General features: G+C 38.8%; 1 protein-coding gene across 1 annotated transcript in view; it reads left to right on the plus strand.

Annotated features, from left to right (window-relative positions):
- SYNM (synemin) overlaps window positions 1-8,720 on the plus strand; it is a 48,836-nt gene extending 40,116 nt beyond the window's left edge. The window contains exon 4 of the mRNA XM_072148583.1: window positions 474-8,720. Coding sequence (XP_072004684.1) covers window positions 474-4,624 — 4,151 coding nt within the window. The 3' untranslated portion in view covers window positions 4,625-8,720. The remainder of the gene's footprint in view (window positions 1-473) is intronic.
- The last annotated feature ends 5,133 nt before the right edge of the window (window positions 8,721-13,853 follow it).

The following is a 13,853-nucleotide window of genomic DNA, read 5'->3' on the forward strand; positions in this document are numbered from 1 at the left end:
TATGTGGAAGGTGTGACCTGTTATATACATATTACTGTGCTATGTGCAGTATAATATGTATATGATGGTGCACATGCTCCATTCTTTACATTGGCAGGTCAGGTGACACGGCCCCATGACACCATGGGCCCCAAAGCAGCTGCAATGGCTGCTACAGCTGTAGTTATAAGATCCAAAAAAGCAAATGTGCACCTGTACTCCATTCAGACATTTCAGGAGACATTAGTCCCTCTGTTATTGCTGGCAGTGCCAAGGGTTTAACCCTCAGCAATCAGACATTCATGTCCTATTGTATAGATAGGGTATATGTTTCAATTACAGCGAAATCCTTTTAATAAACACTTGTTGTTTCAGCTATTGATTACATAAAGTCCCGGGACTTGTATATATGTATTATTATATTATGCATAAAAAAACAAAGCATGCCACACAAAAATCTAAATGATGACTAATATTTGGTATATTTTATCTAGGATACATAACATCAACCTTTGAGGAATCAACAAAATACTCTCACAGAGGAACAGAGTACCCTCCTACAAGATGCAAAGAAGGAATGAGAAATAAAGACACCATGCATGTAGACAGATTTTTAACCCGCACTGTACCACAACAACAAATTACACCAAAATACTCAAGCCTGGGTAATGCAAGTAGTTCTTATGTATCACGTGTGTATGAAAACACTGCTCAAGACAAAAGCAGAAGATGGGACACAGGAGTCTCTTCACGATATAATATAACAAGCACAAATGATTTCCCACAGACTGTATATCGCCCAGTGCAAACCACGGTTTTCACACCATATTCATCAACACAGTCTACAATAATAAGGGAAACAAAAAAAGAGGAGAAAGTTAAAGATCTTAAACCAGTTGCTCGTCCAAGAACTCATTCCAAAGAGGCCAAAAAACTAGATGCACATAGAAGGACAGAAGATAAAAAACAGGATTTCATCACACAAAGGACATTAGAAACAAAAGTAAATGAAGAAAGTAAAGTAACTTCAAAGCCTATTGAAAAAATACAACAGAACCTGGAAACTAATTACCAGTATTCCAAAAAGGATACTGCATTTAGTGAAGAAGCAACAAGTATTGCAGAATCAGTGACAAAAGAAACTATTCAAGAACCTAAACTACAAGAGATTCCAGTCAAAAAGGAAAGGAAGAAAAGAGAACAAGCCAAAAAACGAAAGGAGGAGTTAGAAAAAGTTGAAGATGGTGAGATGAACGTTGCAGCAGGATCAAAAGTAGACACCCATGAGACTACTCATGTGAGAAAATCTGTTGTACTTGGGGAAAATAAATCAGGATCAGACCAGCAAATTGTGTTAGAAATACCAATACAACTAGATGCAAGAAAATCAGAAAGCAGTACTCAAAAAGGTCATATAGAGGATAATACACTACAAAGCCATAAGTATGTGAATGACAAAAGCACTTTCCATGGAAATGTAGATAGCTTTTCTTCTGTTGAGAAGACACAACGGGACATTGGATTTAATACAACTATATCAGGAGGAATTAAGCAGGGAGAACAAATTGTCCTGGATATCCCAATTAAGTATGTAGATAGGAAAAGTGAAGTTAGATCTAAAGTGGAGAACGTGGAATTTCTTGGAAGCTCTAAACAAACTACTGTGAATGAAGGAGCTCCTCTTAAGGATGAAGAGGTAATTCAAGCTCCTCTCAAAAATGACGAAGACACTGCAAAGTACAAAATGGATTCTGAATTGGAAGGTGATTCATCCAAACATAGCGGGAAAAAAGCTATAGTTGCAGATATTCTAAAGCAATTTGGTCAACCCACTGCCCTGGATGATTCTAATGTAACTTATGTAGAAAAGGAGGAGCAATGCAGTGATGGTTTCAAAAAAACACACATTTTTGTGGAGTCAAAAACAACAGAAGAAATAGATTTGTTTGATGAACCTGACCTAACCGATTTATGGAACACAACAACGACTACGTCACCACAAAGAACCGCGCCAGGATCAACTGGGAGCTTACCCGAAGAAATAGAAAGCAGGACAACAAAGAAAACTGTTTTAAAGGATGTCACTGGAGAACAAGCAGAAGAATGGATAGGGAATGTAATCCATTCTGGATTAAAGACAGGGGCAGGGAAGTCGATTAATGTAGAGATACTTGAAGAGTCATTTGGAACAATTGAATATGATAAGGGAGATTTCCCTACACCATTTCATGTAGAAGAAGCAGAGGATTACTACAATATAGAAGAATCAGTAACTTCGAAGCAAGAATCCTCAATACCAACAAAAAAGCAGCAAGATGAACCTCTGGTCAGAGAAAGTTCTTCTAAAGTTGAAGAAGTAACAGAGGGTGGGCATATTGATGAGGAAACAGATTACTTTGTTTATGTTCCTGATGATAATGCATACCTAGAAGAAGAGGAGGAAGAAGAGACTCTACGAGGTCAGATCCACACCGAGGAAGAAGCTCAGCTTAAGTATTCTTGGCAAGATGAGTTCCTACAGGGATCCCAAGGTCGAAAGAGCTTGAGCGAGCTTCTAAAAAATGCCCTGGCCACAGAGCAAAGCTCAGCTGGCAGAGACACATCTGATGAAAACAGAAAGAGCTGGAGCAATGAAGATGAAAAAGAGCAGTTGCACACTGAAAGTATTGTAATTGAGAGAAAAATTGAGGTGCCACAAGAAATGAAGTCATCTATAATTGATCTTCTGTCAAAAGATGTTAAAGATCCACAGGAAAAACTGAAAGGTGCCTTGGACTGTCTACAAGGAAAACTTCCACAAGACCTTGTTGATGAACTGTCAGCACTAACCAGCGGAGAACAAACACAAAGCAGCAGTTTGGCAGTGGATATCAAAAAAGTTGGACAAACTGAAGAAAGCGGCGTGGTCACAATCGTAGCAGAAATTAATGTATCACAAACAGTAGATGCTGATGATATCGATATATCAGAGCTAGCAGAGGGTGTTCAAAGTGAGGTGACAACTATACATGCGTCAAATATAAAATCCTCTGATGACTTAAAATCTTTCCTGCAAAAAGAAAGTCTTTCCTTTGCAAAAGAATCTGATAACTATCAAGAATCGTATCATTTTGTCACCAAAGGAAGCAATAACAATGAGGAGCATTATACCGAAGAGATTAGTGTCAAAGGGCCAACTACCACAAGCATCCATTTCAGTCCTACAAAAGAATTGTCTATAGGGCAACTCTCCACCGATGCAGGTAAATTCATAAAAAACATTGAATTTAGCCCAAATGAGCAAGTCACACATGGGACAGTCGGATCAGAACATGACTCAGCTTGTGAACTGTCTTCAACAGAAGTAAACAGGTCTGAGCATCACTTAACAATTGGAAGCTCTAGGAAGCAGATCATCTTTGAGGGCCCTGTTTCAGATACACTTAAACTGGACTTGGCAAAAAATACACAAGACACTTCAGAGCAAAATGTATCTATTAGACATATCAAAATAAGTCCAACAGAAAATTTTCAAGCAGAACAGATTATATTTCATGGACCTATTTTCAAAACAACCGGCAATGGACAAAAGGTCCCAGGAGACTTAGCCATTAAAGATGACTATGCAGACAGTGTAAGCCAAGTTCCTGAAACATTGGCTTATGGGGGAAATCAGAGTGGAGTTCAAGAGAGAATAATACAGGAGAATAATTATGTTGTTGGGGCCAGTAAAACGGTATCATCTTTTAAGATAAACTCTGGTGGACTGAGTCAGGAAGTTTTATTTGAAGGGTCTATGCCACAACCTCATGATCTTAATATCACTTTAGATACCACTGATAATGAAGTTCCTACTGAATATAACTCTGCTACTCAGAAAGTCCAAGTAGCAAAACAAATTAAGTACCGTGGCTATGTTTCTGAACCACAGTCATCTGAACATACTGTGAGTTTAGTTGAGTCAAAAGATCAGCCCAACATCAACACATCTGTTCACCATATTAAATTAAGTCCAAACCGAGAGCAAATTATCTTTGAAGGTCCAATCTCATCAAATTTTCAGATTAGAGAAGACGGTTCCCATGTGGAAGATAAAAACATATTTATTAGACATATGCAACTGGGTTCTCCTGATATGTCAGAAAGTCATACATCAGAAGAAGTAATGTTTGAAGGACCAACTAAAGAATCCTATGAATCATCCGAGTATATGGTCACATCTCCATCTGGAGAGTCCACTGAGAGTGAGAGATCAATAAAACATATTAAACTGGGTCCAACAGAAAAGTCATTCACATTTCAAATGGATATAACTAAAATTGCCACACATCATTCAGGAGATGATGGCACCCAAGAAAGAAGTATGGTGGTTACTGAAGGACATAGAGACATTAGTCAATCATACAGCGAATTAAAAGATGATTCCGAGGTGGCTGAAAGTGGATATGGGGAGGATGAAATTGCTGTTGTCTCTCAGATTCCTTATAGTGTCACATCCCAACAGGTTGTTGGTGAATTGTCTGAAATTGACAAAACTGTGCAACTGCAAAGAATTGTCCAACAAGGTCACATGGTCACTGATGATAAGAGAGTAGCCATTGTTTACCTTGATGATGAGGAAGATGAAGAGGAGCCTGATCAGGATTATCTACGGCGTTCATTCTGAAATCAATCTCACTAAAGCTGACAAAAGCTACGAACTCACAAATGTATATATATATGTGTGCATTGCAACCCACTGACAAGAGTATATTGAGCCCCTTTACACAGACAGTCTTGATGCATTGACTTCCGTTTTTTTAATGGTAGACTTCTATAGCTTGATCAATCACGTGCTTTGCTGCCATTCCTAGTGCCTAACGATGACATATAGGGTGAAGTGTGTGACTGCATATGTTAACAAGACCTCTTTTGACTTTGACTGGCCGGTTTAGTCAATACAAGTAATCTGATAGACGTAAATGTATTGGTGTTGTAAGGTGACATAGAAGTCTGGTAATGCAGATCATGCAGATAACTATTTAAGCAAAGGTCAGATGCCATATTAAGAAGAATACAGAAACATATGAACATAAGAACACATGACTTCTGTATTAGGTAGATGAGAAGGACTACTTGAAAATTGTTCCAAGCTTATTTTACTCCTGAGTAGAACTTTAAGGAAATCAACCACTGAAAAAAAACAAAAAAAGGCTAGAAATACTCACCTCTGTTTCCCTTCATCAGGGCTGCTAATTATGCACACCCTCGCATCTCCCTCTGCCGTGCTCGGAGAGGGAGCAGACGTAAAGCATCAGGCGTGAATTCACGCCCCTCGGGTGATGTCACCTCCTTCTCCCATTCATTCAGTATAGGAGCGGATGGTTGCGAGGGCGTGCATAATTAGCAGACCAGAGCACTGCACATCTTGTCCCCGCGCTCCGTGCTGCTAATTATAACTTTCTTTTCTAGGGGATCCCAGTGTGTCGAGGCTAACGCCGGACAGTGCCGGAGATCAAGATGAAGGGGAACGGAGGTGAGTATTTCTAGCCTTTTTTGTTTGCTTTAAGTGGTTGATTTCCTACCACTTGTGGCTGCACCGATTACAATACAATGTACAGGCAGTCCCCGGGTTACATACAAGATAGGGTCTGTAGGTTTGTTCTTAAGTTGAGTTTGTATGTAAATCGAAACTGTATATTTTATCATTGTAATCCCAGCCAGAACTTTTTTGGTCTCTGTGACAATTGGATTTTAAAAATGTTGGGTTGTCATAAGAATCAATATTAACAATAAAGCTTCATTACAGACACCTGTGATAACTGTTACAGCTGATTATTGTAGCCTAGGACTAAAGTACAAGAAATTACCAATATCCAGAGGTCCGTTTGTAACTATGGGTCGTATGTAAGTCGAGTGTTCTTAAGTAGGGGACCGCCTGTATACACCTAAACCATATATAAAGTCAGGGACACTGAGAGGTCCTTTTTCAGGGCAATTTTATTGTACATTTTTAGCATAGTATCACCATGACGTTACTACAGTTGTAAACAAGCCTTCACTTGAGACTATTTTTCTCAGTAAATATTTGTCATATTTTAGAGTGTTGTTAAATAATTGATGTAATCAGGTCAAGTAGTACTCACTGTCACTTGGGCAGAAGAAGAGAATGTTATGTTTCGTAGAGTGGGCTATTGAAAAATTAAGTAAGAACAACATAGGGAGGAAATCAGATCTCCATTTTTTATTATTACATATATGAAAGCACATGTATTGCCTATAAATGTGGAAGGTATGAAGGGGTTAAGATACTTTGCTTTTATACTTGATAAAAGTTCACATGTGACTTTTTTCCCTGTTCTGCTCCATCCTAACAAAATTGACATTGGTTGGTTGGCCAGTTCCATGACATGATAGATACCTTATGGTGGCAGCATGCAACTGACTCCACAGATTATAATGAGGGTTTTCAGACGTTACATGGGGACAGACAATTAATAGGACAACATAGGGTAGCATGTTCCACTACTTTGACATTTTTTTTAACAGTTTCAGAAATGGAACCCAACTGCATGAATTTGAATGAAGACTAATCTGATTTTTCTCAGTTTATAAAATATTTCTGGTCTTTCTGTTTTCAAAGATGTGTCTTTAGATATCTAGATAAAAGATATTGCTCAATACACTGATCAGGCTTTAGCAATAACCATTTTTTTTCTGCCAGCAATCTTATAGCTTTGGAATTTGGCAGTATAATAATAATGTTTTTGTTATAATGGTAGACAGTCCACAATTGGGAGCTTTGCTTTATATTTTTGGGCCACATGTATATTATATGTTTCTTGTTTTGGATGGGTGAGCTTTGCATATTGCACAATGTTTGGGAAATCTTGTTCTTTTCATAAAATGCACAAGACATCTAACATGTGGGGATGTAATATATTTTCCTACACATATGTTCACCATTTGTAAAACATGTTGAAACTCATGTATCAAAATGGTCACATAGAAAGAATGACCCTGATATCTATAGAACTCAGAGTTCTGATTGATCACAATAGGCATTATGGGAGCTTTCCTATTAAGGACATATCTGATTGGGAGACTTTCAGCCATTCTGGAAATTCCGCAGCAATCTATGGAACACAGGTTGAAAACTCATCCTCACTTCCAGTTCGGGTAACAGGACAAGTCAATTTTGGAAGTTGTCAATACAGGGAAGCTAAGGGGGACTTGCGGCAGACAGCATGTTATAGTGCAGGAGGAGATGAGTACAGTAATATATAGTTTTAATCTGTACATTGTACATATTACATTGTTAGAAACCTTTGCTCTTTTTATGCTTAGGAGTCCAATGGGCAGTCCTATTCAGTAACTGCCTATCTATTCTGTACACACTTATTTAGAGGATATCCATTACTTAGTAGGACCTCCCACTGGACTCCAAAGAATACAAACAGTGGAATTTAAATAAAAAAATAATAAAGCAACATAGAATCTTTTTTCCACAAAACTGTTGTATATATCTGTCTACTTCCCTGAGTCTGCTCCATAACATGCTTTATTAGGTTCCCTTCTAATACAGGAAAAAATGTAAAGCTTTTTGTCTAGACCGTGTGTAAGGACTTGTGCACACATTGGCCCAGATTTACTAAAGCCCCATGCGCCAGTTTTATGTCGGACTTTGCATGTTCTTTCAAGCGCAAAGACATATATGTGGCACAGCTGCACTATTCTTCACGCAATATAAATTTCTGTATTGAAATGAGCGTCCTGCTGCGTCGGATGTATCATGCAAAATCCAACAGAAGTGTGTTGCACGTCCTATGTTAAAGGTGCACCAAAAAAAAGTCGGAGCAGTGAGCACCAGATCCATGAAGAACGTGTGTCAAAATTCTGAATCTGGTGCCCCCTGCCCACTACACAGGGAAACTGCACATAGTAGACTGCACTGTTCTGAGTAAATGTGCCCCATTTATATGGCTGATCACAGATTCTCTATGGGAGTGCAGGGGTTCTTTATGGTCCTTTAAGCCCTATTGTTTAAGTCCTGTTGGAATATCAAATATAAGTAAATGAGATTTATTTTTGTATCTGATCATGGATTTGCAGCACAAAGTGTTATTGTTTGAGTTGCTTAATAGAATATATCCACCTAATGTCTATCTGAAACACACATTTATTAGAAGAAACTTTTTTGTGGGTGTAACTATATAAAGCCTGTTATTCGTTTTTTTGGTTTTATGCTGCCTATTTTTTGGACTTATTTACAAAAGACCGTTTGCCACGGAACTTACGGCTTTGCACCACCTTACCATTTAAGCCAGTTTTGCTGCTCCTGATATCTCTTTTATATATATAAATATATATATATATATATATATATATATATACATATATACATTTTTAAGCATTATGTCCATTGCCATATAATCACCAGGGCACTGAATTGTTAACTTGTATATTGTTCAATAATAAATTCAGCTTAAAGGGGTTCTCTAAATTCAAAAAATACATTCTTTTTCGTAAAATAAGAGTATCTGAAACATATTGTAAGTTATTTTGTATTCCAAAACAGCAATCCAAACAACTGCAGTCCAAGTCGGTGCCTTTAGTGATAAGTAATATAACAATCAAGTCTTGGATATAGAGAACTCCTTTACTGTGTCACGTTATACATTGCTATTAGACAGATTTTCCCTGGTGTTTTCTTACAGTGAATCAGTTACTTGTGTTTGCACTTATTTCTTTCTGTTTGAATATTAAATGGCTATTGACTATAAGATTATTGGCTATTATTATTATTATTATTGAATATACGATAATATAATCTGGTGTAATTTTCTTAAATTTTTATGTACCACGATTGATTTAAACAAAAGGTATCCTTTATGAACTTGGATGTGTGACTCCTTGGGTATGTCTTTTGGGTGGCAGATATTTTGCTGTGTGTACACTGTGTGCCAGCTAGCGAGCAGTAAACTATATCTCTTTGTCCCTCCCGGTCTGTGAACTAGTTAAAAAATGGTAACAGATGAGATGTTCCCAGCAGCACAGGACACCACATGGGAATAGCTCTTCAGTGAGGAATGCTCCCACTGACAGCTCGAAAGGTCAGGATTATTTTAAAAGGCAGCAGCTTCAGTTCTTGTTTAAATTTTAGCACCCGGGCCTTTAAATCACAGCAAGGGAAGTAGCCCAAGCTTTTCTCCATAAAGCATAGCACAAACAAGAAGTCTATATAAAAACTCCAACGCAAGAACTAATTATAGTCTCTTATATGCTCAATAGGGATTCAATTGTCTACACGACATAGACAAAGCAAAACTTACTGAATGTCATAAGCGCTTTTTATTCTTTTCTTTACTCAATGAATGGAACTTTTTGCTTCTTTTCACTTTCAACCAATAAACATGTGCCATAGCAAAGGGGCCCAAGTACACCTGCACATTATGCTCCATATAGTCATATTCTTCTTTTTGCTCTGTTTGTTTATAAGGAACATGTCTCAAGTGTTATATTAAATAAGGCAGCTCCCTTTGCATCAATGTTGACTTTCAGGAAGCCATGTGACGTGACATGAAATAGTCACAAAACCAGTAAGTTTCTTACAGAAGGAATAAACTGCAGACTTTGCTATTTCAAAATGGTTCGGCTTGGTGAAAGACCATAGAGGAATTCATTAGATTTCCTTTGCAGGTCATCTTTTTAAGCAAGGTCTTAAATGCTGAGTATTCTGGGTAAGGAATAGTTGGGTTGTAGTACACCAGCTTCACTGTGCGACTGCGCTAGAGCACTGGAAAGAGGTAAGTTAAAAGGGAATTGTCCCAATATTTTTTCAAAAATACACCCTATAGCCCTATTAACTCACAGCCTTCTTTTTGTTCAAAATAGCTTCACCTCCTCATAAATCAACTTTATAACTTTGCCTTACATAGAGTCAAATCTAGCAGAAGTAGAGGGGGTGTGGCCCCCTGCAGCTTCTCCCCATGCCTTCTCTGCATCAGCAAAAAATGTCATGTGACCAAGGTCACATCATCTTAGGTCAATTTGCCTGTCTTCTAACATGTGCAACTGTACACCATGCATATATCTAATCAAATAAAATCACAACAGACTTCCATGGACTTCTACCCCTCCCCATTCCCCATGGAGGCATGCTGTGATTTCATGTGATCAGATATATGCAAGAGGTATAGTTCGCAAACGTTAGGAGAGAGGCAGAAGGACCTTAGATGATGTTGCCCTGGTCCCCTTACATTATTTGCTAATGTTGAGAAGGCATGGGGAGGAGCTGCTGGATTCAGCCTGAGGAGGCCACAACTCCCTCGACTCTAGATCTACTATATGCAAGGCGAGGTTATAAAGTTGATTTATGGGGATGTGAGGGAAACAATAATTAGCTAAAAGAAGGCTGTCACTTAGCTAATGGGGCTCAGAGGGAACCTGTTATTATCTATATTTGTGAAAAATGTGGTAATGTTCCCTTTAAAGGTTTTTTATTTTTATAGCGGGTACATAGGGACTTTATATAAGGACCTAAGGGTGGTTTAGTGTCCCAAATCACAATAACATGTTCCCTGCTTTATTTAAGGTAGCATAGATTTCCTTTTCAGGTTGTAGTTTCCTTAATCGATGGCTTGGTGACTTGCAATGGTAACCTCCTTAAGAATAATTAACACTATGAAGACATAATCAGACACAGATAAAGTCTATATTAGGTCTTGAGCAGTGGGCATGCTATGTCACCTAACTGGTTCGGCCTTAGGCCAGTGATGGGGAACCTTTTCGATACAGAGTGCCCAAACTACAACCAAAATCTAGTTTTCTGTTGCAAAGTGCCAACATGACAATTTAAGCAGTAACCTATTGATCCCTGCTGTATTACAAGTTTCAATCATATTGGAATCCTGAGGACACCAATACAATAGAAAGAAGATGGAGAGATTTAGATTGTATCTTCCTTCCTGGGTCCCCTGTAGAGGAAGAATCAGGAGACCCAGAGCAGGAGCTCCAATGACAATCCATCTCTGTCCTCACCTTTGCACTCCTCCTGTAGTCCGGGCACCCAAGGAGGTCTCGCTTTAAAACAGCACTGAGCGTGGTAAGTCCATGGACCGCAGGAGGATGCTTTGAATCTTGTCTGGCAAATTCTGTGCTGGGGTGAAGGCCTGGGTGCCCACAGAGAGCGCTCTGAGTGCCACCTCTGGCACCTGTGCCATGGGTTTGCAACCACTGCCTTAGGCTATTTGCAAGGCCTGTGAGTTTTTCTAGTTACAAGGATCTCTACTGAAATGCAACAAGGTCAACAGATCCCCAACTCTTGGAGAAGTCCTGCTCATAGCTGTCAGCTGACATGTGGGTCAATAGTCATTAGGGGTCAGGCAGAGAAAGGTCAGGAAAAAGGCCAGGAGAAGAGCTGAGACTGGAGCAGGTGTAAGACAATCATAGTCAAAGGTCAGGGCTAATGGCACAGGTTTTAAGCCAGGAATAGCATGGAAGAAGATGAACAAGCTTAAAATACATTAGTCTGGGACAAATTTGAAGATGATGCACTGTTCCTTTAAACAACAGTTGGAGGCAGGTGAGTAACCCATGGCCTGTGACCACTAAGGGCAAGATGCCAGCAGTAATCTAAGGACCCCAGAGCCTAAATAATGAGTGGGACAACTTTTTACTGCATTTTAATGCATTTGCATTTTTTTAGTTTTATCTTAAATCCATGGTGATCTAGCATAGGGGTTACTAATAAAACTGTGTGACTGGTATGATGCAGGGAAGAAACAGAAGCCAACTACCTGCTGACCCCCTGTACTTGAACAGTTTTCTCATGGTTGTATGTCTGTCATGACATAATAAAGTTCAGTACAGTGGTGCAAAAACAGCACGCAAAAATAAAATTCACAAAAACAAAATAATAAACATATATTGCTTTAACTTGTCTTAGTTATAAGGCGCTATATATGGTTAACAAATAATACCTATCTTCACCACAGTCCTAAAAATATTCTTATCATACATGGCTTTTTATTGTCCAATTCAGCATTAGTCATTCTGGTTCCTAGTAGGAATAAAGCCATACATTCACATTTAAGGCTACATATATGTTTTCATCATATATCTCTTATTAGACATGGAGGGACTGTGATGTTCATGCAGAACAGATTCACTGTAGGTAGGGGTATGTTTGTGTGCGACTGTGTTTAGTGTGAAGGAAATCTTGGAATGGGCCCAACGTCTGCATCAGGGAGAAAGCAAGAACTACCAAACATGGTTCTCATGGCTGCATTGATGTCTTCTGCTTTGCTTCGAGCCATAGATGTAACACTGAGAAATACTTAGACAGAGGGGAGGTAATTCTTTTTCCCTGGTTATTTAACCCTGTCAATGACTAGAAAGTTGGCAGCAAACTACTGAGATTAATGGAGCATTAACGGGTATTGCCATTTAGAAGGATGGTGGAGGAGGATAATAGCACAAGACACTTTGGTACAACCCAATAGTAAACATCCTAAATTCTCTGCAGGTGGTGTATTCTGCAGTATTACACTACATGTCATTGAACTTCCACTGTCTGTACAAATCCAAAATCTTCATCTAAATAAGTGGTTAAGCTAAACTTACAAGGACATTTCGGCCAATGTGTGCTCAATAATGCCAATAATGCATAAGAATCATGAACCTTGGTTCAAGTCTCATTATAGGTAATTGTGTTGTCAACAACCCACTTGGCGGAGAGTATTTGCAGCTCCGAAATGCAGAAACACTTGGGATATTTCCTTCTGTGTTTTTTCATGTGTTACTCCAGGATGCTAATTGTTTTTCATACTCTGAGCCTACACTACTCTACCTGGTAGCTCCAACCACTTCTTTGCTCCCTCTGAGGATGGTCTGATTCTAGCCAGACTTACGCTGTCTCTTTACATAAAAACTGTGACACTAAACCCACTTTGGGTTTTGGTATGGTTCCACTAAACCTGTGCCTGCAACCACTGCAGTAATGTCACAATGTCTCACATCTTTCTAACTCCACTCCAAGTAATTTGACCCATGAAGGAGAAGTAGTCACTGACCTGCTGAGAGCTATGTAGCAGTAATTAGGTAGGGGGCATATTAGTGTATCACAAGAGTTAAGATCCTAAATCTGTCTCTGGGGATGTGTACTACTATCTTACAAGCCTACCAGTCATTCCAGTAATAAGTACCCCTTGTTGATTAAAAAATGCACTAATTAAAAGAAATCTACCATTTAATTCTATGCATTATAAACTAAACATACCTTGAGAATGCTGTAGCTACACTGATGCAGAAACATTTCTTTAATGTTTAATCCCTTAACTGAGTGGTTTTGCTGAAAAAGCTATTATAAAATTATGATAATGAGGCTCTGGCACTCCTGTGGCTGCCCCAGCGCTCTCCTCCCCCTAATTATGCACTGCTCATGTCTTGTCCTGCCCAGCATAAGAACACAACATCACTGTGTTGTCCCTGACAGGCTGAAGTAATCAATCGCTGCACCATCCCCCAGCTGCTGTGTATGAGGTATCCAGATCAGGTTTAATATGTTTATGTATGGCAGCCAGCAGCACCCAGCTTTCCCAAGGTCCTGCATTTAATAATTGTTTTTTTGAGCAAAACCACTCAGTTCAGGGATTAAACATTGTTTCTGCGTCAGATTCTGCATAAGTGTAGCTACAGTATTCTCAAGGTATGTTTGGTTCACAATGCATAAAACAAATTGTAGGTTTCCTTTAAGCACAGTATTATATACTGTTACTATTTAATAACAATGTAGATCAAAAGTAAAACTTGCCAGTGAGTATGTGATCCCAGCTCCAAAGGAGGGCTGTAGTTCATGTACAATTAGTTTGTCCATATTTATGACTTTGTTATAGAATAATAACTGAAAGGGAACC

This window comes from Engystomops pustulosus, chromosome 4, assembly GCF_040894005.1.
Source record: "Engystomops pustulosus chromosome 4, aEngPut4.maternal, whole genome shotgun sequence".
In the NCBI taxonomy this organism is placed as follows: Eukaryota; Metazoa; Chordata; class Amphibia; order Anura; family Leptodactylidae; genus Engystomops; species Engystomops pustulosus.